Below are 26,550 nucleotides of genomic sequence, written 5' to 3'. Positions count from 1 at the left end.
CATAATGTAAACCGATAGCGACGTTGACTGTGGTATGCCTGCAAAGTGAGATGAGAAAAAAACAGGGAAATGATAAGGTAGGTGTGAGCAGAATGAGTATGTACAATCCAATCCGATTCCAAGCAATCCAGAGTGTTGGTACAACAAACAACAATACTTCGAGCTTTTAGTCGGTCAGCGCCCGCTGAATTCCTTGTGCACGCGCATGTGCTGGCCGAGGTTATCGTTCCGCGAAAAATCCTTTCCACAACCGGGATAAGGGCACTTGTACGCTGGCAACAAGAGTTAGATAAGTCCACGCAACGAGGAACCACAACACACGTTTCTCAAAGGTATGGATGCTGCGGATATGGCGCTTCAAATGCTCGCCTCTTGCAAAGCATTTGCCGCACCCAGGCACCTTGCAGGTGTAGAGGCGCGCCGCGGCCTTGACGCTGGCCGAACCTCTCCGACCTTTGCAGAACTCAGACCAGCCCATTGAAGAAGATGGATAGACGCACCGTATTCATTGCCATACAAACTATGCACTGTCGGTACTCGGCGGCCTCGGCTCTTCTTGGTCAAATTCGGGACCGGGACAGGTGGTGGCAGAGTGGCACTTGGGCGAGCACGGGGCCGCCGTTGACCGAGCAGGAGCGCCGAATCGCTGCCTGGGTCATAATCAGGAGGGAAAGAATACAAAGCATCGTCTGGAACACCTGAATTTGGATATCAGTAATTTCCCACGCAAGAACGATACACATACCGGGGGTCGCAGTTGACGTATACCGCCCTCGTCTCCGATGCCCAGCAGGTAAGAAGTCCCCGTCCGAATCGCTTCCGTTGTCAACATACTCGCTGTCGTTATCGTCCGCCGAAGCGCCGTCATCAACCGAGGTTGGAGCAGTACTTGTCCTTCCAGTACTCCGAGCAATGCTGCTTGCATCGCAGTCATCGAGGCCAAGTGGAGAACGCGAAGGACTGTCGCTGCTTCGCGTACTGATACTGGGACTGCTGGGAGGCTGCGCCTGGCACCCGGACCCAAGAACATATCGAGGATCGACATGGTGTGGTTGTTGGGCAAGAGGATGGCCGTAAGCTTGGTGGGAAACGCTTTGCGAATGAGTACGACCGATGGCAGAGCTGGACCCGCTGCTCGTCATTTGCTGCATCGACGTCGAGCGGTGAAGGTGGTGATGTTGGTTGTAGTGGGGAAGCGAGCTGGAATAGGTTATGGCGGGAGCTTGAGCGTGATACTCTTGCTCCCAAGGCGAAGTCGGTGAGGGTGTTGGTTCATAATGATGAAACTGAAGAGGGTCATCAGTATGTCGTTGGTATGGAGCAGAAAGATGGGCATTGGAAGCAGGAGTGAAGAAGTGGCACTCACCGATTGCTGATACCCGTATCCAGCATTAGCGCTGTAGCTACGCTGGACGTTGTTGAAGACACGAGCAGAGCTTGTAAGCTCTGGCTTGTTCTAGTAATTCTCGTCAGCTGCAAGATACAAAAATAGTGGCGAGCAAGCGCACGAAGGTATAGTATCCCTGCGGGGACAGCATCTGGTATGGCTTCGGGTGATGATAAACGAAGTCATCCGCGGCCGAGCTGGTGTGTGTAAAAAGCCATGACCGTCGTCGTGGAGGGGCAATGGTGAGCCTAAATCGGCAGTAAAGTCGCTGTGGCCGCTCTCTACGCTGAAGTCGGTATAGGTGGGGGAAACAGGCGAGTCCATGGCGCTGTCTGGCTGGTGGACAGCGGAGGGGAGGGAGGGATGGAGGTAATGGAGTGGGGAGGAATCGACAGTCATGGCTATGGTCGCCATTTTGAAGGGGGAGGGTTTGTGCTAGTGCGGTGCTGTTAATTAAAGACCTTTCTTCAAATACTGACGACGGGTGTGATCGAAATTTAGAATGGGTCGCAAATTTCTTGCAATGGTCTCACCGTGATTGTCTTGCTCGCAACAAGAGCTAGAATGCCGCTCCGCTTGTCTGGTGCCTTCTCGTCTTCGTAGTCGCCGTAGGATGAACGAGCAGAGGATGAAGTCCTTCTTGCGCGTCGACCGACGGCCGACCAGCAGCACAAGACCCATCGTCGTAAAAACAGGGTACCTTGCGAAGCCCGTGCTTACGGCGTGTGACGGGTGACATGCGATCATTTGTTACCGTCATCTGTCGTTGTCTTGCGTGTCAGCTGTGCTCAGATCTCCCGATTCTGGATTTGCCAAGATTTCTCGATTCCAGATATGGAAAACTTATGGAAGGCGCTCAGCAGGCGGAAAAAGAAGGTCGACCTTCATCTGGTCTAGAAATTGCCGATGATATACCTCCAAAAAATCTACAAGTGAGTGTTGCATTCGAGGGCAAGTCAGTCACCAAACTTAGCGCCACAAATACGAATGCTTAGAAAAGAGTGGCCGTGGTACCTGGAGCAGATTGCCCAATCCGCTTCCACCCTCCAGCCCCGCTTCCCCACAAGTCCGTCGGGGGTATTTTCCTCCTCAAGCCCTCAACGGAAGCAAAGAGCATGGGCAGCAAATAGGCTGGTCCAGCAATGGTCCAGACCATGGTTCTAGGCTCTCATCATCATGATCCTAATTGCATCCGGGTTGTCCCGACTCGGAATCATTCTCCTCTTGCGCAAAACGTTCTTGTCGTCCTTGAACTCGTTTTGGAAACTGTTGTTTCTGCTGGATTTCATGGCGAGAACCGTGCGCATGTTGAATCTCCGCACGATGCTGTCTTTCCAAACTCTCATCCAAGACCTGTTTTTTCTCTCTCTCTGGCTTCTTCACTTTTACCTCAAGTTCGCTGCAACCAGTCACTGGGCACTCTCTGGGTCATCTATGCCTCATGCCTTCGTACCCCCACTGAGATGAATGTGTTGTCGTGCATGGCTGCTAGGCGACCTCAAGTTTTACGGTCCTTATTCCCAACTAGACCCGTTCTTTTTTTTACAAGTCTCCTTATGCGCTACGCCACTGTCACCGTTGATGTCAGCCTAAAGCAAACCGTAATATCCAGCAGCTTCACGACGGCCCCCTTCAATCTGTCATACATTCGGCGAGTGGCGCACAAAACGTGAAAATCAAGGTCTTGCGATTTCAAGGACAAGGGCTCTGTTATTCTCTTCCAATGTCCGCATCGCTGTCAGCGCAAAGTACTTATGAGTCCAATGGATTCCTCAATTCTGGGGTTGAAATCTGACCGGAGTTCTTGTCAGTGCTGATGACTGTGGCAGCTTTGATTCAAAATCCACGCGCAAAACACGTTCGTTAGCCTTTCTCGTATTCTTAATTCAGTGTCTACGGTAAACATCTATGAACGGCGTTACGGCAAGTGTGGCTTCGACGCTGCCGCCGAGTGGACCTACTTACGATAAGCACTGGGTTACTGGGGTGACAGGCCGGCGTGCCAGTGCTATCCAGGATCGCCAACTCCGACCCGTACTCCTGCCGTAACGGTGTTGGCTAACTGCGCGACGGTGCAGGCGTTCAACTGACGATGTTAAGTTTATTCAATTCATGCTGCGAAACACAGAAGGCTAGGATCTCTAACTCAGTTATTCGGCCCATATGCCAATCGCGAGTATCTTATCTGCCGCTCCAAATTCACACGATCTCCATGTACGATCGTGCCTCTACTAGGGGCCGTCGTACCTGCATCGACTTTATTTGTCTATTGGTTATCGTCATATTGACCCAGGTCCCAGTTTGTCAGTCGTTGCTCAGTACCTTCCTCGATCACAATCGGAAATAACCAAGCGAAAAGCACTCAGATGAATGCTAGCCTAGTGGATCACATCGGACGGGATGCATTCCTCAAGCTTCAAATCGTACACCACGCAATTTCCACAGGCAAGCACTTGGAGACAGATTCAACTTGAAACCACTGCTCTTGTGTTTCTTCTGCCTCCTGCCAGTGGACCCTCGGTCAAGACGTCGGCCTCCCACCGGACTTCGGAAGCGGAGTTTGGACGTTAAACGCCGAGCCAAACTCTCCTCTCTGTCTTCCCTGCCTGGGCCCCGTGGCATCGATGCCGATTTCACAAGTGCAGCACTGGCAGCGAGCCCGATATTCGCGCAAATCACTGACGTCGACCGAGTTCCAACTGCAACGACTCCGTGAACAAGCGCACTGCTGGGCCGCTCCGTCCACTGGGACGAATCGGACATGCCAAATCACGTCCACTTTGTGTCCACTTTTTCATGTTTTCATGCAACACTGTTGCAGGACAACTTGAATAAGGCCATCAAACCCGTCGGTGCCTTGAATAAAGCGCCACTCGGGCACTGTGTACATGGCCTCGACTAACCAGCCCAGTTGCATCTCAAATGTTTGACGAGGATCGCCGTCGGCACCTTAAAATCTATTATTTTGCTATTTAAGCGGAACGCCACAATTAAGAACCGAGGCTGGAGTGAAATTATTGACGACACGTGAAAAAAAAATGTCGCTTGGTCCGTCTATGTAATAGTGAGTATCCACTAATAATATTGCGACCGGAAGGAATTTGGCAGGAATGATAAATGTTTCGGAACATCGGATCGAGAATCGGGATTTCCGTCGAACATTCCTGGGCCCAACCTGGGCCCGGTGGTTGTCACTCGATTGCTTGCATCGTCGGGAAAGGCAAGCCATTCATCAGGCTGTCAAGTCAACATTGGCCTTGCTGATTCTTTTTGAGCGAATCCAGCGCAAATCTACACTGCCAGCCTTGAACTTTGTTCTTACGTCCTCACCCTCAATACTCGCCCCGGAGCGGATTCATCCCTCGAATTACATGACAACCACTCGACGATATCTTGCATTCTTTATTGTGGCAAATGCTTCTTCCGCCGCTTCCAAAGGGTATTCCTCGACTTGCACAGTTATCCCAACGAGTTGCGCGACACGCAGAGCGTGTTCAGCCTCCACCGCCGTGCCCGCGGTGAATCCCGCGACCGAGTTGCGATTGAACAACAACGGAAGGTACGGTATCGACAGCGTGCCATCTCTCGTCGGCGGCTCGGAGAGGATGACCAGCTGTGCATTTGAGGGGTAGGAGGGCGTGAGTTCCGTGATGCTCTAAGAACAATTTCTTCGGGGATCCTTAAAGCAGATGACGACCATGCTCACCTTTGCGTCGACGCTTGTACCTAGAATAAGGGTCGGACGAAGCTCTGCCAGCAAGGCGGGAACGTTTTCGGCGGAGGAGTCAATAAAGATGTGCGCCCCGAACTGCTCTAAGCAGTCTTGTCTTTTGTGGGGCGACGACGATATAGCGACGACACGGTATCCAAATTTCTTCCCAAACTGGAGAGCCAAATGCCTCAAAAATGACTTCAGCATGAGCGCATGTTTGGCCATTAACATGTAGACTGACCCCAATCCACCAATTCCCGCAACGGCGATTGTATCACCGGGACGGATGTTGCTCAGTCTTATTGCGTTGAAGACGGTAAGCCCTGCACAAAGGAGGCCTGCAGCTTGGGTGGATGGGATGTCCTCTGGAATTGCGACGAGAGCAGTCTAAGACAGCATTAGTTAACGCAGCAAGAGACGTCGACCAGTCGAGCTGATAACACACCTGGTCTGCAAGCATATATTCTGCGAGTCCTCCATCGACAGTCAGTCCTGCAAATTGAAGGGAAGGATTCTTGGCTATCGCAGACAAGAAAACCACACACCCGTTCCAGTCGCTTTGGGACATACGAAGAATTCCCCGCGACGGCAGGCGTCGCAAGCCTCTGAGTTTTCACAACGACCTGCATGCCTGGCGGAAGAGTTAACGTAGTCATTACCTGTACTTTTTTGTTGACCAACCAGCCAACACCGACCCTCTGTCCAAGGCGCCAACGAGCGCTGACATGTGGTCCTATCCCATGCACAGTTCCAACTACTTCATGTCCTGCTCATGCAGCGTAAAGAGCGCGAGTAGCGTCGTGAGCATAAGGAGCTGACCCGGAATGCGGGGGTAGACCATTCCTGGACTTTGAGCATCAAAGAAGTAGCGTCAGTGAAGAAGTAGTCCATCAGGAAATTTGCAGAGAACTGATGTACGTTGGTACCGCTGATCAGCTGAGATCAACTCGGCGACGGCTTGGCAACCGTTGATCATACGCCACCTATCTGATCAATCTAGTGCCATGCTGGCGAAAGCCTGGCAGATTGCTGGCCGGCGCTGGCAGGCCCCTTGCCAGACTACCCGGAGCGGCAGCCTAGCCATCTTACTTTCCAGGCCGATAGTGCAGAGATAGTAGAACGGGATCACAAACTTGAGGATACTACCTGGTACACAAGAAAGAAGCTGAAGATAAAGTGACTGCCAGCCTAGATAGCATGTCCTGCGATCGTCTTTAAAACTAATAAAAGTGACGAAGGTTGGATGAAGGGTTTGAAAACTTCCAAGTCCAAAGAATCAGCACGTGCATCAATGGCGTGATAATTGATCTGTTGACAATCTGATCGGGTTGTCACACACGTCGTGGGTTGTTCCTGCCCATCATCTTCCCTCCCTTCCCCCCTCTCGCCTCTCACCTTTCACTCCCCTCCCTCCTCCCCACGACCACTCTCTGTGCCCCGCTGCTCTCTTTGAACAAGTGCACCAGGCACCGCCTCCATCAAGCTGCTATGCCCACCGCAATGTTCTTCAAGCTCTCAAGTGCTCCCTCTGTTCCTCAATCCACATGAAACCGTCAAACCGCCCTCAAGGCTGCGCAAGCCGACACTCAAGCTGCTCAACATGTCACACACTCATCCTCAAGATGTCAGCCAGGTCCTTATTCAAGAACCATCAATGCTTGCAAGTCGGCGCAGACAGGGAGGGGATTCCACAGCTAGAAGAGGTCAGGATGGGTTGTATCTCAGTGAGTCTCCATCTTGTGCTTCCGTTAACGTTCCTAACGCTGTCCAAAGATTTGTGTACATATTTATACCCGCAAATATCAGGGTTTGTGCGCTTGCCAGGTCGTTGTTGGGCTGCTTATGCACGATGCTCACCTTCGTGATACCTCATCTTGTATTTGTTTATACAATATATCTATTTATCCTCGCATCTGCTTGCTATTACATGTCCCCTAGCAATCAAATACCGTGGAACCAGGATATTTTGGCTCAGAATCCGCCAGCTGGTGACAGTTTGGTGAGTGTTGGCGAAAATGAGTCGCCCTGGTAAGCACTCACTTGGCGTTGGCCAAGTGGGTCACCAGCATGGCCGCGCTGGTGACGTTGGTAAGCGCTGGTCAACGTTGACCATGATAGCGCAAATTTCCTGATGTCAAAGGCCGGGATCGACCACTCACAACATTCCACTCCGACAAACCTCGTCTCCGCCACAGATACCGCAAACATCGACTTTGACGACAACTTGATGGGAACCTTGACTGTCTCAGGTGGATGTAAGTAACGAATGTAAGAGGCGCACCGGGACTAGGGGACGGCCAGCTCTACGAGCTCGAACGGGCCGCCTGCATGCTGGACTTGCATGGCGCGCATCATGGTGTTACTAGTAAGAGACAAGGTGTGGTGCTTCTGAGAAAATTTCGGCGGTCACGGTCCGACTTACATATGATCGGAAAAAAATTGACTTCAGGTAAACCTCAATAGAAAGACAGGTGGGAATAGATAATTGGTCCAGCAGTCATTTTGACCTCTCAAGGATCTTCAAGTGGGCCATCCCGCACGCGCCAACACCCCACTCTCCCCCAACAAGTCGATAACGACGGTCTTTTTGGCAGCCTTTGACTGCACAGGTCGCTGGTGGCCGCGCAGCCAGTGGGGTCGGCGGTGGCTGAGGTATTGAAGCGGCCAAAGTTGGCAACGAAAACGATATTCGCATTGTTGCTTCCGCTTCTTGCTCTTCCCCGCGGCGCATCGTCGTGGAAATCCAACGAGACATGTTAGGCATTGCCGCAACTGGAGACTGGAGTCCCTCGATAGTCGCCTCTTCCACCAGCTCCTCCGCGTCTGCGCTATAATGTGCCTCTGCCAGCTCTGGTCCAATCTGAAGCCCAGTGGGGGTTTGGAGTTCGGCCGGAGTCGTGCCGCCTGTGCTCAAGACCAGGGTAGATAGACCCGCAGCGGGGGCTTTCCCCTTTTTCTTTCGTGTACCAGACTGTTTCTTCAACAGCCGATTTATTGTCTCGGTCTTGAATAAATGAGTCTAGACCAGAAAGCAGCCTGAGAAAAGTTACTGACCTTTTCATTCAGCAATTTTCTCTCGCTGACATTGCGGCGCTTTCGCGCGGATTCTTCCTTCCTAAGAGCAACTTCCGTGGGGTCGAGGGCAGTTCTTCGTCTAGGCGATATCGGGTCAGCATCCAACACGTCCAGTTCAGGTTCATCGCCTATATTTTCGTGCAGGGTAAGAAAGAATAACCGCCAGATGTTGTTACCTTGTGAATAATCAGACCCGTCCACTGCGCGACGGGCTTTCGCCAGTGCCGCTTGCCGCTTCGTCAGGCGAGTATTCTGGGGCATGGCCTCCTCCGACTCAGACTCGTCAGAGTCGATTCTAACTGCGGCTAAATCATTATTCAGAACGATTCGATGCGAGGAGCCGACCATCTTACTGACCTCTCGCCCGCCGCGATCGGGATGCACTCGCCGGGGCTGCCGGTTTCACCTTGAATTTTATCTTGAGTGGTGCAATCTGCTCAGTATAATTTTAGCCACGAGCTACCATGACTCTAATAGCTTTGCCCACCGAAGGTGTCCGCGACTCTTGCTGCCCATTGTCCTCATCGAGGTCGTCGTCCAGCTGATATTCCTCCTGCTCCAGTGCCTCTGCCTCCGCATCGCTCGTTTCCGATTCGTCGGTCGCAACATCGGGCAAAACGTCGACCCCGACCTGCTCATCGACTTCGATGGAGTCTAATTCCGGCTCTGGCTGCTGCTGCCTCGCCAACGCCCTCAGTCGCCCCGACATGCGGAGCGCCATTGAAGATATGCAAATCGGGTGTGTGGGTGCAGTGGTGGTTCTGGTCAAAAGCAGTCGCTGACGTTGACGTGGATAGCACGCGCTTCACACGGCGAAGCGGAATCGGACATTGAGCGCCTTCCCAACGCTCTATCTCCGAATATGGGCTTTGCTGTTGGTGGACCACGCCGTCTTCAAATTCATTCCTTCATGCAACTCAGCCAAGAGGTATAGTTGGGACCAGGAGTAGTCAGGCAAACGCTACTTTGAAAGTCAACAAAACGCTGGATTGCCGCCGACGAGAAGCTCCTGAAACTCACATCATGCGGCCGAAGGGAACGCATCGACTGTCTCAAGCTTCGAGGCTGGCTCGTGCTATCAAGGCTTCTCATCCAGTATGGCACAACGGCGAACTTGAATTTTGCAGCGGGAGGGTGTGACAATTGTGTTTGTGCGAAAAGCTCTACAATCTAATGCAAAATGCAGTATGCTCGTAAGAAAGTCCATCATCTATATATAGCTCACATTGGTCCACTCCGTAACATAGGCTGAATCTACAAAGCGTCAGACATGCAGATGAAACGAACAAAGCCAACGCACCCAAGGTTCATCTCCCTTGATATACGGCCGCGCTGGCCGTCCCCAAGCAACAGACCTGTCCACGTCCGCAGCCGTCGCCAACGGCAAAACGACCCCAAGCTCGTAATTACTGATCTGAAGCTATCTCAGCGAAGCTAAAAACAAAGAAAGAAGCAACGGACAGTCAAAACAGGGTTAAACCCGCTCCCACCCAGCTTGCCCCAGGCCGCAGCAGTGAAGTTGTGTGAGCCGACATACATCCAAGCATGTGGCGGGGGTGTGGGTTTCGCTTCCACGATCTCGATATCGTCGTCACTCTCCGTCTCACTCTCCGTATCGCTCTCCGTTTCTGAATCGTCCTCGACAGCAAGCGCGCCAACCCTCTTGGGAAGAGTACCAAGAATCATCTGCAGACATGTCAAAAAAGATTTGCAGCAGGACTGTCCACAAACCTTCGTATGCATCCCCACCGGCCCACATCGACTTTTCGCATCGAGCATGCGCAAGCCCGAGACACCCGTACCGCCAATCCCACCCAGGTCCTGAATCGCCTTCCACTGCTTCGGGCGGCAGAAGAGCGTCTCACCGCCGCGTTGACCTAGCGTGGTGAGGTTGATACTTTCCACCGTCGGATAGAGTATATGCGTGGGGCCTTGTTGCGGAGTCTGTCCAGTGAGTTTTGGATATGAAGAAAGAGGGGGGGACATACCCTCTTTCTGCCCCGGTCAAGGTATGTCTGCAATGCTCTTGGTCGACCCGCAGCACATAACCGGAACGCCGCAATCCATGGCGCATCGTATGACCCTAATGAAGATGCCTTCAGGGTATTAGTCCCGGACAAAGAAGCAAAGAAGTAAGCCCACCAGGCAATCGAGCACAAGCTCACCCTTGTCCTTCACCTTCAGTCTCTTCTCGATATCTTCAAGCGAAGCGCCCTAACATGACCACTGCGCGAAGAAGACGGGTTTGACCATATCTGTCCAACGGATCAGCTGTTTTTGCAGTAGAAACAGAGGAAGGAGCGTTACTTCAGGACCGCCGTCGGACCAGCCCAGCCTTCCCATTTCCCAGACACACTAGGAACAAGGGCGACCCGGTTTGAACTTGCGGCTCTCCAATCCCAGCCAAGTTCCAGCGCAGAATGGGGCTTGCTTGATGACGAGGAGGTGGTTGGAGCAAGCGTCATGAGAGGCAGCGTTTTGTGCTATAAAACTCATGTCAGCAACCATAGAATGAACCAGAAAGCTTCACATACCCCATCCTTCCTCAACGCTGCTAGCCCTTCCTCTACACCCGTCGCGCGAAGTACTTCTGAGAGTACTTCTGGGAAAGTCTCGCCTGGTTTCTCACCAGGTCGGTGGGTTATTGTAGCACCCGTGGAGGCCGGTGGAAAGTCTTGAATGTAAATGTACTTGAGCATCATAAGAACACGGAAACAGATGAGCAAGAACGCACGTTTTCTATATCGCGCCAGTCATATGGGACAAGGTTGGCACTGCTGATCACGACACGCAGGCTACCCGTTTTGGAGAACAACAACATATACTTCATATGCATGCAGCCTTCGAAGCCACCTGTCCGATGCAGTCGAGGGCAGACACGAACCCAATTGGGAAGCATATGCTTCAGCAGCGGTCTAACGCTGATGTTAGTTTCGTTGCAGTTAGGACCACTCCAAAAAACGCACCCTGAGCCTGTCCCGTCCCCATCTCCCTTTGCGCCACACATATTCGCGTCTGTTACGAGCACCACTGGCGTCGAAGGGTCGAAGAACGAGTATAACCACACGGGGTCAACAACGAAAGACGACAAAATGGCCAGCGCGATGTCTTTCTTCGGCCCCAGCACCTCAGAAAGTCGGATGCTTGGTGTTTGGGGGTCTGTGGCGTATTTGGTGTCAATCCTGAGTAAAGAACCTGAAGGGAAGGTCCGCGCTCCATTCACCGTCTCTCCAGCAACATTGTTGTTCAGCTTTGCCCGTTTGCGCGCACTCCCCTCACTTCCACTCTCAGAATAGTCCTCTTCACCACTGGATTGGGGCTCAGCTCGCGGCGGAGAGAAGGGGGTCGTAGGCGCTTTTGGCGTGCTAATCGTTCCCGCTCCAGTTGGGCTCTGTCGGCGAGGAAAGAAAGTGGACCGGCGCCAACAGCCTGAGGTGGCATTGGCGGTGGCTGCTGGGAAGAAGTGGATGGTTGTGGAGCCATGGACGGTTTTGCTGACGGAGCGCGTGAGGGTGCCTTTGGCTTTGCTGTGGTCGGCTTGGGAGTGGATATTTCGACAATGTCGTCGTCGTCGTCGTCGTCGTCGTCGTCGCTGATGACCACCACGTCGGATTGCCGCTTCGATCTCCGGTTAGACTTTGTCGACGCCCTGTTTCTCGCCTGTCTCTGCTCCTCCTCTGCAAGGCTCAGAGCCAAGGCCTGTGCCAACTCCAGATCGTGCTCATCGTCTATGTCCATCGATTACCCTTGAAAGCAATAAGTAGGCGGAAAGCTGTAGAGATCCAACATACTCGTTAACATACAGCGCGTGTAATATCGCCGCCAGTGAAAGTTTGAAAGAGAAGAGATGTGGCCGTGATGGGGCCAGTCACGGTCAGATGATGTTGACTCGAACGCGTTGGCGCAGACGATGTTCCAGACTGTGCCCTTCTTATGTACATAGGGGAATCCAGACAAACTCATTTGGTGACACAGTCTACACATCAAGAGGAGTCTTATATAATTTTGGGCTCCAACAATTAGTTGAATGAATGAAAATTTCCATGCAAGAAAGTCAGTTCCAAAACAAGAGATTTTCCAATTAACTTCCCCAAAGGGAAATCACTAGCTTCCTTTCCAGCATTTTGTAGTAATTTTTTACTGGCAGTTTCAGTATAGTTACCTGCTGTCAATGGCTGCTTTGCGAATGGTCAATCACCGACTCGGATTAATATTAGAATGGACTGCGAGGTCACCGCCGAGGTGAGCTCAGGCTGTAGAAACTTTACCTTACAGATGATAATTACATTGGTACAATATGCATTTTCAAGCGATATTCCATCTCTCTATATAATATATTTCACATGACTCTCCCTCGAGAAATTGGCTTCTAATGTGTCGAAACCATCCCAAATCGCATCACCAAAGCACGCGCTTGCGGACGATATTGCTCGAGTGCATCGAGCACTGCCGGGTCCGCCTGACTCTTTCCTGGGGGAAGGATCCCCGATGGAATACTGCTCGCGAGTCTCTTTAATCCCTCCATCAGTCCCCTGGCTGAGGGCTCTCGCCGCAAATGCATCACCCTCCACAACGTCGTGTTGCTATCCAATATGCCCATCAGGTGTAATTGACCTGCACCGGTGATACACCGCCGCTTGGCACGCTGAAAGTCGTCGCCGTACAGTTTTGTGTCGCCTGACTTGAGTTCACGCGTCAGCCGTGGGTCCATATCAGGGAGTACAGCGATGAGCGCGCGGGTGCCGGTGTAATTGAAATGCACATGGGGGACGGCGCTGGTACCGTAGGTATTGAAGAACCGCACCATCTGAAGACAGGTCGTCTCTTGTGTTTCCATGTAGCCTTGATTAAGAAGCGCGCGGAAGAAAGCGCGGTCCTTGGTCGTGAATGAACGGGCATCTTCTGCAAGATTTTAATTTACCGGAAAAGGGTTCCAAAAAGCGCACCGTTACGAATCCTTCGTAGATGGCCACAAGCGAGTCGATGACCATTCACCGCCTTCCACAAGGGGGGTTCAAGATCCTTATCAGGCACATGGGGTAGGGGGGAGGGGGGGGGTCCCTGGGGGGTAAAAAAAACTTTTTGTATATAAAAGATTTGGGCCTTATATGGGTATAAAGACACTGAAAATATAGTGTATACCTTCTAATTTCTATAGTTCAGCACTCTCATTACTTATATCTATATACTTTCAGGCCCATGCACTTGGATAGCCCACTCTGTCAGAGGCCCATGCATCAGGTAATTGATGAGAGGTGAACATGTTGGAGGGTTAATATGGCCTTCCATGTGTGTGTTGGAAGGCTCTAGGTACATACATACCTACACATATACACATACACATGTATAAATTTTTTACAAAAAAAGTTTCACAAAGATTGAATTTTTTATCCCACTTTTTGATCGCATCAGTGGTCACATGACGCTGATCGTGAGAATATATTACTATATATGGCAGGAGGGGGGGAGGGGGGGGTCCCGGGGGGGTCGGAAAAAAACTTTCCGACCCTATATCCGTGATTCGAACTTTGAACCCCCCTTGGCCTTCCAGTCATTCTTCTGACAAACTGGAGAGCAGTAGAAGGACGTAAGGCAGCCCGAACATCGCTTCATCGATTTTCTGTCTGCGATTCTACCGCACTATGACGAAATGTAAGACTGGATACAAGGGTAGTCAATGAGGAAACATACCCCGATATCATCGCACGCCTTGAACATAGTCAATTGTCCATCACTAAACCAATCCACTACTTCTAATCGACTCTCCACCTGTGACACAAAACTGGTCCAGTGTTCTGCCAGCTTGTCGCTTCCTTTGAACCGAAAATGAAGGCGGGGATCCAAACTTCTCACATCGCGCAGGGAGAGTCTGAGTTGGATCAAGACCGAGTGGTAGACGCAAAAGCCAGGAAGAATCTGTGCAATGAAACCGACGAATTGGTCATTGAAAAACTTGGTTTGGTTCGAGCTGTCCCGCTGACGTAGTCGCCCATATGCAAAGAGTGCTGGGAGGAGGCCGGCACTGAGCGACTCGATGACGCGGGGTCGCGCACTTGGAAATATCAGGCTGTTTATCAATGCGATGAAGAGGTCTTCCGAAACCGTCCCCCAATGGCTGGCAAGTGGAGAGATAGCACTGACGGCTCGATATGCAACGGTGATGGCGCTCATGAAGCCGTGGTCCCAAAGAGCTTGACGATAGACCGCATTGTTGTGGAAAGGTTCGCCAACGAGGAAGCAGATGGCCGTCATTGACACAAGACATTCTTCGTCGACTTTCATGTCCGCAGTAGGGATGACACAGCGCAAATGGCGGACGGTATGGACAGCAAGATGAGTCCACGAGCGGCCGACACCATAGAGAAGGTCTGCAAGGTAGGCTGGTTCCGTTCCGTGGGCCCCTATCCGGGACTGCGCCAACACACGCCCAAGCCGGAAGAGACTCGGTTTGTCGCCTTCGTCGATGAGCACCTTCCAACTCCTCCCAATGACGCGCATGAGTTTGGGGGTTGCGAAAACCTTGAATGCCATCTCAGCACCGGCTTGAGATGAGCAAAGGTCGATGATGCCAACGCAAATCGAGCGCGCCAGTCCCGATTAATGTGAGGATGTTAGAGGGGTCAAGAGAGTCGTAGAAGAGTGGGAGTAGGTTTGTCTTCACGTTCGTGCCGTACGATGAGCCGTCGATGAGCCCCAATGCTGCATGAGGCGAGAAATTTACGATAGACTGCGTTGTTGTGGAGAGGCGGAGCGAAGAATGGCGTGGCTCTGGCTTGCCTCGTCACTGATGATCACGCACGTGGTCATACACGGTCACGTGACCGGAAATAACTGGACTTTGCTTGTTTTTTGGGTCTCATTGCTGAACCGCTTGGCAGAGGGAACACCGAGATGTCCCCAAAAACGCGTTAATTAAGTGAGTCCGACGCGTCCGCCACATAGCTGCCTCAAAAGTAGAGTTTTCAACCATGCAGGGTTTCCCCTCCCGAAGGTAGCAGCACAACGCTGCAGCAAAGCACGGACGGGGGATGGGGGGGAAAGGAAGGAAAAAAAATGGTGTGACTGATAAAAGTCATGTTAGCACATCTCTGACCGGAGTGGATTGCCAAGATGATGATTGACCAATGTCATTCCCAACTTTTGATTCTATCAAAAATGGTGATCCGGCGGAATTGAATGTCTAATAAATATCAAGTTTCCTAATATTAGGTCCATGTGGTAAAAATCAAATTCCCGTGTAAGGGCATACTTTGCAGGATTGGTCTCTGTTAGCATTGGGCTTAGACTGTGAACAGGCTGGTTATAGGCCTGACCTGGACCCAAGGGCAGGCGGCCCAACAGCCTAGACAGGGGGATAAAGCTATAGTTAATGTTCTGTACCAAAGTAAAAGTATGGTCAACAGAATGATGGTCACTTGTTGATGATGTAGATGATTGATGATGCACTAGTGTCTGTTATAAAGCTCTGAACAAAACACTGGGAGGCAAATGGTAAAAGTAAAAGTGTGGTAAAAATCATGCTTGCAAATAATACTGTCCTATTTCGTTCAATTCGGCCGGATCACCACTTTTGATGGAATCAAAAGTCGCCCAAAAATCCAGAAAATTGAGAAACAAATTATTGACAGTGTTTCTGAAAATCAGGTGTGACCGTGACATGCCGAATTGATTCAAATAGTACAGTATAACACCAAATAGGAGTATGGTAAAAATCAAAAAATCAATATTGTGGAGCCAGATGGCTGGTGTGATATGTGACTGCCAAATTGAATAAATTGATACAGTATGGCTCTAAAAAAATGAACTAACAAGGTTTAGAGAATAAAATCTATTGAAGCAGTGGACAACTAAGTCAGATTGGAAAATAGATGATATCACCAATTGCCTAAAAAGGAGATTTTGAGTTCTGAACTCAAATTAAATGGTAGTTTATTAAGAGATAATGGGGGCCCTAGGACAATATAACACAAAACTAACACTCTACATGTGAATTTCATGTGTCACTCAAATTTGTGTGCAGGGACTACCTGCCACTATATAGGTGCTGCCAAATTTTTCAATTAAAATGACTTGTCACCTATGCTAAAGGCACGAGTTAACTAAGATGGAAAGCTTAACACGGATGTGGAAGCCATCAGATGGAAACATCAGGCTGATAACATGTGTCAAAACTCAGATAGTACAGAACCGGTCATGTGGCCCATATCCAGCAGGCTCTGCCAGGAGCTTCAGTGGAAAAATTGAGTTTTAGCTCAAATAAGGATCTTATCAGTAAAATGATAACTGTCATTGAGTTTGACTCAATACTGGCCTTCCAGATGGGCCGGAAGCCGTCACATGACCGATATTTGGCATGGCACAAAGGATAGTTCCAAGTGCTTAAATGGGAAATTTTGGGTTAAAGCTAAGGTGAAACCGTCAGTAGCAGACTGATGACAGCCACTGAGATATTCCGAGCCAAAACTGACCTTTCAGCTGCGCCGAAAGCCGGTCACGTGACCCATATCCGCCAACAACGCCAGTGGCCCAAAACGGAAATTTGTATTTCCAGCGGTGCGCTGCAGCCAAATGTGGGCCGATTTCGCTGAAATTTTCAGGGGAGCTTCCCATGTCATGTACCTGTGGGCCTGAGTGATCAGATGCGTGAAAATCGCGCGGAAAATGCGGACCTTCCTGAAGGTCCTGTTTGAGCGAATTTTGCGATTCAGATGTACTCCGTCGTCCGATTAAGCTGAGATTTTGAGAATGTCACGTGATGCATGGCCCCTGCTGGCGTGGCTCCTTAGATGTGTCGTATTCCCACGGTATACTGCCTAAATCTGCGAGAGGCCATTTTGTGCTTCCAGCCGCTACAGTCGCACGATCGCGGAGCGGCGACATGAAACACAGCGCCCATGACGGCACTATCATCCCGTGTGTCACTCGCGTAGGCCTCTGGGCGCTCCGTCGTGCGAGGATACCGCACTTTTGCTTTTCGTCCCCGGCGCATATTCTGCGCTGTGGGTGTCGTGGAGTGTGTAGGCTTGGGACAAAACGTCTCCCAGACACTACACCAACATGATATCCAGCTCTGGGTGCAATCCTGCCCCAGCAGCCACACAGATGGTGGAGGAAACCGTGCCAAACTGGTTTCCCAGCCTTCTCGGGTATTCCAACAAGTGGCGCGTTCGCCGGCTGGCAGCGCCAGCCATCCGTGCATCCGGGCGGCGGATCCCTGTCACTCGCTTGCGCTGGGCGCCGCTCGGGATTTGGGTATAAAAACCCAGGCCCATCCTTCCGTCATTTCATTCCCCTCTTTCCCTCTCCCCCACTTTCCTCTTCCGTTCTCCCCCCTCTCAGTCGTTGTCGAGACTGTCGGAGTTGTACTCGGCGTCGTCATCTAGTCGATGCTCATCGCTCGTGGGTTGTTTGCCAACAATGTTTTGAATTCTCGTATATCACACTAACTTGTGATTAGATTGCGCAACTGGCTATCTTTCCGCGTCAGCCCCAGCCCAGCCATTTCCCCCCTTCGACGACCGTACCAGCGCGTTGCTCTCCTCGTCGTTGTCCGCGACAGCCTCAACGACTTCGTTGCCCGCGCCATCCTAACCGGTACCGTGAACATCTCCACCAACACTATCGCGTTGCCCTCCTCGCTGTCTTGAGGTATTGAAGGTAAGCGTCGTTGATGATGCTCTAATAGCGCTCACCTTTGACAGTCAATCAACGACCTCGTCGCTGCAACACTGGAGTTGACAGATGAGTTTGTCGTCGTGGTTGTTGCCGAGCTGCGGCACGACCTGTGTAATTGTGAGTTGTTTTGTTGTGGAAGAAGAAGTCACGATACTTACCAGATCAGAGGCGCTTCCGGCCGCGGACCATCTTGGTCGGAACGGGAGCTCCGCTGGCTGTACCCATCCGAGTTGCCGTCTCGTATTGAAACGGGCTGACAAAGGTGAGTCGGCCTCCCTCTTGAAGACGCCGGCAACGCAGTCAAGTCGGGGATGTTTGTGTGTTGCCCAGTTTGTGCCGAGTTGCGAGAGACTGGGTTGCCGAGTTCATGGCTGGTGGTTGCCGCAACGTCAACAGCTGAGTTGCCAAGAGGTAAGTCGGCATGTTGATGCTCTTAAGTATTGTCTTGCTAATATTGTCTTGCTAATTGGTCGTGTTGGGTAGCTCTGCCGCGCCGGGGATCCAGTCGGGGACATGGGTTGCGCCGAATTGCCGCGCGGGGAAGGAGGAGGATTTGCGGAGTCAGCCCCGCATCCGTCATCACTATCGAAGTCGGTGGGCTCGCTTGCGCTTTCAGCTCGCCGTTGGCGTTTGTTGGGGGAATAGTGAGCTTGCCATTGCGCCTGTTGTTGGTGAGCATCAACTCGGGGTCTAGACACTGCCCACTTACCCTTTTACAGCCCACTTTTGTGTTCTGTAAGCCGGGCACCCATTGCTGTCGGCTCGGGCAGCCCGCGCAAGCCCGCTGCAGCTGGCGTTCCGCGTCAGCCAAACACATCTCCCCCCGACACGAGCGTGCTGCTCTCCTCCCCCGCGACCTCCACCAGCACTACCGCGTTGCCCTCCGCGTGGTAAAGGTATCTTGATCCTCTTATTGCTTTGCTGATTCGTTGTAACGGCCAGACGCCGGCAACGCATTCAAGTCGGGGCCATGTGTTGCGCCGAGTGGCCGTGTCGCCTTGCCACGTTCGGGGTTTTGCGCGTGAGTTCTTACACTGCCGTCGCTGTTTCCGTTCTGACTTGGAGTTGCCGCGCAAACTTGAAGGGAATTCGATGACGTCGATCGGTGACGTCAAGTGGTTATCGCGTCGCCGCCCCCATCCCGCTCCCCCCTTCAGGCTGTGTTGTCCGCACTGGCAATCGCCGCGAGAGCAAGCTTGTCGTCGCCGAGAGCCTGTTCTGGTTTGACAGAACCATCTTGGTCGTCGTCGTTGGGAGGGAGGTGGGAGTTGCACAGTCGGAGCGGTGTCTTGCGCCGGCCGGACCCGGTCGGTGAGTTCCCGGTCCGTGTTACCCCAACTTTTTTTGCTGATGAGTTTCCGCAGACCACACAAGTAAGGCGGCATCTTGCTCGTTGACCGGTTGGCAGAGGCCGCTAACGCGTTTCTTCTCCTGAGCCTGTTCTCGGTGGTGAGCGCCAACTCGGAATCTATACGCTGCCCGGCGCTTACCTCTTTGACAGCCCACGTTTATGTCCCGTTTCGTTGGGCACCCACACCTCACCGCATTTCCCAAGTACCAATCCAGCCTCTATCAAAGTCACTCCACCCATACGTCATGACCTCCGCCATATCGCATCTTCCCCCTTGACCGACATGGCAGACAAAGTTCTGGAACAGCTCAAGGCACAAAACATCTTCGACCTGCGGGGCGTCGTGGCTGTCGTCACTGGCGGCGGTTCTGTAAGAATCCATCCGCTTCAAGTTGTTCACAAACTATTATAGGGCATTGGGATGATGATTTCTTCCACCCTCGTCGCAAATGGGGCCACTGTCTATATCGTCGGGCCGAAACAGCAGGAGCTTGACGCGTGCGCTACGCTATCCGTCCTTTTCGATGCGCGGCTCACCTTTTCGATGCGCGGCTCACGGTCTTCGCAGTGTTTGCGCCAAGTATAATGAAGCGACAGAGGGAATCTCGAACGGGCGTATGCACGGACTCGAGGGGGACATCCGACTCAAGGTGTGTGACTATTCATCCTTTTTTCGACCCAACTTCTTGTGTCCAACTTTGAAAGTCTGAGGCGACACGCCTCGCATCCGAAATATCCACCCGCTCCCCTGAAGGGGTCACTGTTCTGTTCAACAATGCTGGTATCAGCAGTCCCGCACCAGGCCGGCCCACCATAAACGCCGACGGGACACCACCCAGCGCGGCAGACTTCGTGGCGGCCTACTTCGACAGTGTCACCCAGGAGCAGTTTACTGACGTCTTCGCCACCAACGCCGTCGGCCCGTTCTGGCTCACGTTTGCGTTTCTGCCGCTCCTCGAGAAGTGGAAATCGAGCACGAATAAGTTTGTGCCGCAGGTGATCATGACCTCCTCGATGAATGGGTGGACAAAGGTGCGGTGTCTCAAGTCAGTTGCAGCCTGCAGCCATTCACTCAGTCCAGGATAGCGCTACATGTGGGCACTCGTACCCGTATCTCTTCTCCAAGATGGCCATCGGACAGGCAACGGCGACGCTCGCGAACGAGCTCCTCCCACTCGGCATCCGCGTCCACGGAATAGCGCCAGGTCTGTTTCTGACGGGCATGTCTCTTGGGGCAGACACCATCGATGCACTCGGCAGCTCTGGCTCCGTCCGCCAGCGTGAGTTTGGTTTTCGGTGCCGACCGCGACGGCCGAATCGAATCACTGGGCAACATCAGCGTCGTTCTCGACGAGCAAAGCAGTCGGGACACTGACTTTGCGATGGGCGGCCCTCCCGCTTGCCCGCTTGCTAGGATTCGCGAAGTCAACAGCCTCAAGATCTTGAAGGCAGACCTGGCGAAGTCGTTCAGCGCGGGGAAAGCGTGAAGGTACGGCGCCGGTTTCCGCACGGACACAGCTGACAGCGAGTAAGTAAACCGGCGACAAACTCGACTCGGACAATACATACGGCAAAACGCGCCGATGCCAGCAGGCCTCAGCAACGCAATCACCTTCGGTTGTGCCAGACGACCTGGATGTTGCACAAGTAAAGAGCGTCAAGCACTTCTGCCCGAGATGGTCAGCGTAAAGATAGGCAACGGCGGCGAGAACTTGGAGGTACGGCACCGGTTTCCGATATGATACAGCTAACAGCAAGTAGAAGGAACATGTTGGAGCCCAACAACAACCTGAAGCGTCGCGCGCAGCAAGACTAGAACGAGTCAGCACTTGTTCACAGCAGAAACCCTCACGCTTACTCCGCAGTAGACTGACCGCCATGTGTCTGCAGGGCAAGGACCCGACATATACACAACATAGCCCAACGGCGAGCTCGACTGCCGCGGCTGTCGATAACAAGTCAGGAACTTGAAGCGCAACTTGGATAAATACTAGTACCTTACTCTGCTTCTGTCCGCGGCGTCACGCTCCCCCGCCTGCCGCAATCGCAATTGCACAACCCCTCCGGAGGGGTCACGGTCGCGGCACGAGTCCCCTGCCGTCTTTATGTACCCTCTCAACAACCCGCGAACGCCCGGCCATCCACACCGGCAAGCGGCAGGCCAGCCTGCCGGACGGCAAGACATGGGGCCAGCAAACTATCTATGGCTATGCTACAGCCGTCTCCGACGCTTTTGCCGCCTCAGCCCGCCGAACGGACGCCAACGACGAAATACGTCAGCGCAGAGGGAAAGAAGTCGGCGCAAACCGTTGAAAGCACGACTCCCACCAAGGATGAGCGACGATTGTGCGCCCAAGCGCGGCCGCGAGCGAGAGCATATCACGAACGCCTTTCTGGGCAAGATTCCGGGGAGAAACCTGCATAACTCGGTCAGTAATAGGGAAAGCAAGCTGTAGCTTTCGCAAACTGAGAAGGAAGAGCAGTCGAAGTCGCTCCACGACCGCACCCTCCCCATTGGGTCCGTCGTCTGCCGGGGGCCTGGAACCGCTGACCATCGTTTTGTTAGCATCGTTAGGCCCTAAAGAAGTGGGGCAAACCGTTGACAGCACGACTTCCACCAAGGATGAGCCACGATTGAGGCGTTTAAGGGCGGCCGCGAGCGAGTCTGGGCAAGATTCCGGGGAGAAACCTGTATAACTTGGTCAGAATTATGCAAAACAAGACATATCTTTCGCAAACTGTTGCAGAAAAGCAGTCGTAATCGAACGAAGTTGCTCGGGGTGATGCTGGACGAGCGGGGCACCGAGCGCGGTCTTCAAGCGGCGATCGCGCGGCACCAAGCGCGCCCACGTCGCCCGTCGTCGGGACGGCTTCGCGCGGCCGAAGTCGAGCGATCAATCTGCAGAAATGGGTCAGCAATCGCAAGAACAAGATGCAGCCTCCGCAAACTAAGGCAACCGAGTCGTTCTCGTCGAATGAAGGCGCTCTAGGTAGGGATGGCGCTGTGGAACTTGGTCAGCAATGTCCAAAGCAAGACGAATATTTGGCAAACTCGGAGCGTCCTGTGGTTCTGGGACAGAACTGCATGAACGCAAGAGTAACAGGACCACGAAAGGCGCATCTGTCGTGAGGTAAGTCGCGGTTTGGAGCTATCCCAGATGTGCACTCACTGCAAAGAGCTTTTCTATCCGTTCGCGAGACACCAAGCTCCTCTGCAGACGACCAACTGCGTAGACCTCTGGCAAGAAATCTGCCAGATTCGGTCAGTACCGCGGAAAGCAACGGAAATACTTGACCAACCGGAGACAGCAGCTCTGAGAAAACACGGTGAGTCGATGCACGGTTGCGCGCGAAGACTGACCGCGCGACACCGAGCCAGATCAAGCCTATGCAACCAGCAGATACAAGTCCGGATGGATACCTGGAGATGGTAAGCATTCGAGGGCTGTTGTATGGAAGTGCGGAGAGGGAAGAAAGGTGGAGGCGCTATGAATCATGATGAAGCACACAGTGGGGATGGACAATGAGTGGATATCACGCACCGAGTTTGACCATAGCACTAACAATCTCGTCAGCGAAACATCAACAAAGTAAGCCGGAGGACGCACCGAAAGACCGTGTCCCGCTATGGATAGTCCGAACCTGAAGCGAGCGGGAGTGTCACTACAACAATGTCAGCAGATAGTTCGGAATAGTAGAAGGAGCGCACGGCGAAAAGCCAAGGTCAAACGAAGTGCATTGAGAAGACGGAGCAGGCAATCGAGGTCAAAGCTGTGGAGGAGTGAGCGCAGGAAACAGCGACCATGACTCTTATCGACAGTGTGGTCCTTCACGGTGTGCGGCGTTGACGACGACCGAAAGCTGGATGGGTGACATGAGCGGAGAAAGGAAGCCGAGGTTAAGCGAGATACGGTCACGTGGGGTTGACTTTCGCCCAAATCGGGAAGTGCGTGAGCTTGGCGTGAGCGAAGATGGAGGGAGGAGGGAAAGAGCGAAATGGGTGGGAGAGCAGGGGTGGGGCCTTATATAGCCTTCTGGGCGGTGACATAGAGCGCGGGCGAGAGCACGGCGAAGCAACGGGCGAAGGTTATTAAGAAGCGAGAATCTGAGAGTCGCGTTATTCCAAACGCGACGCCACCGTTGTCAGTGCGGAGTTAGTTGCAAGCCGAACAAGATAAGGCAGACGTCATCGACACATGTTCAGCGCCGTGCTAGTATCACCGAGAACTGTCATTTTCCACAACTTCAGTGCATTATGGTGGTCAGCAAGTCGACTTAAGATAGGGTGTCTGCTGCAAATCACCACAGCCCGTTACCGTGATTTTGGAGAAAAAAAATAAGGGCAAATCAAAGAAAAATAGGCAAGAAAACCGAAGGGACTCATGGGGAAGTAGTAGAAATAGACCTACAACTGAACCAAGACACCAGTGCTGAGGAAGGCACCCGGGGGTTTGTCAACGCACCACTTTCCCTGCCATCAATTAGTGCTCCTTCGCTTCTTTCTCCGCCCAAGGATCCGCAAGGCTTACCTGACATCCGCCGAACACGGTGCACCCCCCCAAACCTTCCTTGACGCCTCAGGACCTTGCGAGGAGCTTCCTGGCTTATTGCCCCACGTGTTGGATACCATCACCGGTAATGTCCGATTGCGACGGCGGATCATCACACCGGCGTTACGGTGCATGCCATTCTCTCTTCTCTCCGCTCATCACCCTCGTCGCCAACCCATTCTTCCCCGTCGTCGTCCCGCTCAACACACAGGCTGTGACTGGCAGTATCTCATCCGGGCTGGCCAACTGTTGGGCACCCAAGGCGTAAGTCATCACATAGTTGCCAGTGCATCTATATCATATTTACTTTTTTTAACAGCGCAAGAACTTTGAGTCGGTGTGGGCGCCGCTCCAAGTTGTCATCGTCCGCACCCACCGACTTTCAGTCTCCACCTTCAGCCGCGCCTTAATACCGGGTTTCTCGCTCCCCCACTGGTGAGTACACCCATTTCCGACTCCTTTGCCGTTTTGCTCACTTGCCTCAAGGAACCACCGTATTTCGCTTCAGTGCGCACACGTGCAGTGGCACTTCGCTTCCAGAAGCGCCACAAGGGAGGGAAGCGAAGAGCCACTGTTCCGCCACCCTCGCTCAAACGGCGATGCATCGATATCAAAGTATCAACAAGGTCACGCGTCCAAACGCTTCTTGACCTCCAACCACCATCTCCTTCCCGCCCATCTTTGACGGTGCTGCCTCGTCTAGCCCCAGCTGCTCGTCGTCGACTCAAGTCGTTGTGCGTCGCTGTCCCCGACATCATTGCCCTTCTTCCATGTCCGACCACATATCCTCGCCGCCCTACACCCAAGTTGCTGCATATCACCCGGCTTTGGCTGCCATTGCCAGCGCTAGCGTGACGCACATGGTCAACTGCTGCGTGAAGCCCGTTCTGGACGCGATGACTTCAGGACCCAGGTTCGCCTCCTCCGTCTTGTGTTGCTCTTTTCCTGACCCTGACTCAGTGACAGGCCTTGACACAACTGCGACGTGTTACTTTCGCTCCACCAAATCTTTCTGCTCGAGACCCACCTCTTTGGCGTTTCTTATCGCTGGGATGGGGGTACTTATGTGCGTTGTTTCTCTCATTTCGCAGTTTCTGTTGCTGAGTAGCTTTCAGTTTTCGTCTTCACTGTCCACCATCTCTCCCTGCGGCTCTGTCTGTTCTCCGCTATGCCCTGGCACTGCGACCAACACATGCCGGGATGTTGCTCGTGACACTCGCGCAAGGTGTGTACCTATCCCAGTCCTCCTTGCGCTCGCTGACGCTGTCTTCTACAGCCCTGCGACATAGCATGGAGTGTGCGCGGAGACGAACTGAGCGGGACATTATGCTGATACAGGTTTTTTGGTCTTTTGTTTCCCTTACTAGCCGTTGACATTTGAGCGAGGCTTCGTCGCTCCATGCCCCGAGAGGGGGAACCTCTGCTTGGACATGTCGTAGGCTGTTCTTGTTGCTACACGGACTCATACTAGTACTTATGACTCCCTGTCAGGTTTACTGTCTCTTTAGGAGTAGTCCTCGGTGCTAGCTTCCACCGGAGGGGGAACCTCTGCCGGTCTGACCAAGGCGTCTCGTTTCTCAGCACCGTCGGTCGAGGCGGGAAGGGGAACCTCTGCTGGTATGAGTGTTTGATGTTCTCAACTGACTGTGGGCTAACATTCAACTGTAGCTTTGTCATATCCTATCCCCCTGGGTGATTTTTTGGGACCATTTTCGGCGGTTTTGATTGGATTCCCGGGCATCACCGGCGATTACGTAAGCTGATTCTCAGCGTCTTTTCGACCGACAAATATTGACTTTTTTGCACCGGATTTTAGCCCGCCGGAGGCACATGCCGCCCACACCTCAACGCTGCGATGCCAGGACCCTGCTCCTGGCCCCGCCGGCCAGCTCAATTGTGCCCCTCAATTCCAGCGGTCATCATGTCGTGATTGTGTAAGCATATTTGTTTGTCACTTTTCCCCACAAACGATCTCACTTTTTCAGTAGGTTTTACCCCCGGGCGGTAACTTTGGTCACTCAATTTTCGGATTCAAAGCTTATGTTTTAACAGGATCTCCCCACCGGAGCCGTGCGAATAGCTCCCCGATGACAGCTGTTGCTGTCGACACCCGCTGACCGCCCCGCCGAGGATGGGCGCATTATGGCGGTCACATGCGGCGCCATCGTAGGGTAAGCCTATCAAGTCCCTTCTACGCTGCCTGTCCTGAGTCAAATCTCGCTTGACCCGCCGTCGATGCCGGATCACTGATGCCATCAATTATTGATGGTATTTTTGAGGTGCATTTTGACCCGACTTTTCTGCGATTCAAGCCTCACTTTTTCGCAGGGTTTTGCCGCCGGAGGCATGCGTCCCCGCCGGCCAGCAACCATGTCGGCACAGTGAGACCACCACTGTTGCTGCCCGACGATTGCCTTGTCGCGGCTTTGATCTCCGTTCCCGCCGCATCATGGCCTTGGACTTCACAGCTACCTTCCTTCCGCCTCATTCATGCCATCCCCGTTGTCCGGCCTCCCGTATGTCGCATGGCCCTTGCGCTCAAATCCACCATCCTTTTTGCATTCCCCCTCTCGGCTTTCACGCTATCGCGGCTTGCATCTCTGTCCCGACCACATCAGGGCTTTTGACGGCCCGCATCCATCTCGCTGGGACCCCGCCGATGACCTCTTCCCGCCGGTCGCGCCTACTGTCCATCAACCTCTGTGGCCAGGAAGTGGTCACGGCCACCTGCACGGGCCACGTCGTCCACCCGGAATCCACGTGTTCCGCCGGCTTTCGAGTCTTCCCCGCGTCAACGCTC

The 26,550-nt window shown here is 52.9% G+C and overlaps 6 protein-coding genes across 6 annotated transcripts; 2 read left to right on the top strand and 4 right to left on the bottom strand.

The window, feature by feature from the left end:
- Positions 1-174: 174 nt before the first annotated feature.
- Positions 175-2,068, bottom strand: MIND_01155800 (uncharacterized protein; the record flags this gene model as incomplete). Its single annotated transcript, XM_037368085.1, has 7 exons — positions 175-272; positions 322-453; positions 501-698; positions 746-1,286; positions 1,367-1,456; positions 1,509-1,861; positions 1,921-2,068. 7 exons carry the CDS (start codon positions 2,066-2,068, stop codon positions 175-177), a joined length of 1,560 nt encoding a protein of 519 aa, XP_037215011.1.
- A 2,686-nt stretch (positions 2,069-4,754) lies between these two features.
- MIND_01155700 (alcohol dehydrogenase) lies at positions 4,755-5,940 on the bottom strand (the record flags this gene model as incomplete). Its single annotated transcript, XM_037368084.1, has 7 exons — positions 4,755-5,042; positions 5,094-5,286; positions 5,341-5,486; positions 5,545-5,591; positions 5,645-5,730; positions 5,781-5,865; positions 5,919-5,940. 7 exons carry the CDS (start codon positions 5,938-5,940, stop codon positions 4,755-4,757), a joined length of 867 nt encoding a protein of 288 aa, XP_037215010.1.
- A 1,656-nt stretch (positions 5,941-7,596) lies between these two features.
- Positions 7,597-8,895, bottom strand: MIND_01155600 (PAPA-1 domain-containing protein; the record flags this gene model as incomplete). The annotated part of the gene is made up of 4 exons (XM_037368083.1): positions 7,597-8,103; positions 8,154-8,479; positions 8,532-8,607; positions 8,662-8,895. 4 exons carry the CDS (start codon positions 8,893-8,895, stop codon positions 7,597-7,599), a joined length of 1,143 nt encoding a protein of 380 aa, XP_037215009.1.
- Positions 8,896-9,395: 500 nt separating this feature from the next.
- MIND_01155500 (uncharacterized protein) lies at positions 9,396-11,912 on the bottom strand (the record flags this gene model as incomplete). The annotated part of the gene is made up of 11 exons (XM_037368082.1): positions 9,396-9,428; positions 9,475-9,588; positions 9,636-9,860; positions 9,906-10,118; positions 10,163-10,340; positions 10,394-10,429; positions 10,482-10,657; positions 10,709-10,864; positions 10,909-11,089; positions 11,141-11,400; positions 11,454-11,912. 11 exons carry the CDS (start codon positions 11,910-11,912, stop codon positions 9,396-9,398), a joined length of 2,031 nt encoding a protein of 676 aa, XP_037215008.1.
- Positions 11,913-19,483: 7,571 nt separating this feature from the next.
- MIND_01155400 (NAD(P)-binding protein) lies at positions 19,484-20,687 on the top strand (the record flags this gene model as incomplete). Its single annotated transcript, XM_037368081.1, has 6 exons — positions 19,484-19,570; positions 19,613-19,698; positions 19,769-19,850; positions 19,906-20,232; positions 20,282-20,562; positions 20,615-20,687. The coding sequence occupies 6 exons, from the start codon at positions 19,484-19,486 to the stop codon at positions 20,685-20,687; spliced, it is 936 nt and encodes a 311-aa protein (XP_037215007.1).
- A 3,151-nt stretch (positions 20,688-23,838) lies between these two features.
- On the top strand, positions 23,839-24,605 carry MIND_01155200 (uncharacterized protein; the record flags this gene model as incomplete). The annotated part of the gene is made up of 4 exons (XM_037368080.1): positions 23,839-24,014; positions 24,070-24,087; positions 24,137-24,185; positions 24,237-24,605. The coding sequence occupies 4 exons, from the start codon at positions 23,839-23,841 to the stop codon at positions 24,603-24,605; spliced, it is 612 nt and encodes a 203-aa protein (XP_037215006.1).
- Positions 24,606-26,550: the final 1,945 nt, after the last annotated feature.

The sequence above is a fragment of the Mycena indigotica genome, assembly GCF_014461135.1.
Source record: "Mycena indigotica strain 171206Taipei chromosome Unknown Mind.scaff0011, whole genome shotgun sequence".
Lineage (NCBI taxonomy): Eukaryota > Fungi > Basidiomycota > Agaricomycetes > Agaricales > Mycenaceae > Mycena > Mycena indigotica.
This window is presented reverse-complemented; position numbering and strand designations above follow the sequence as displayed.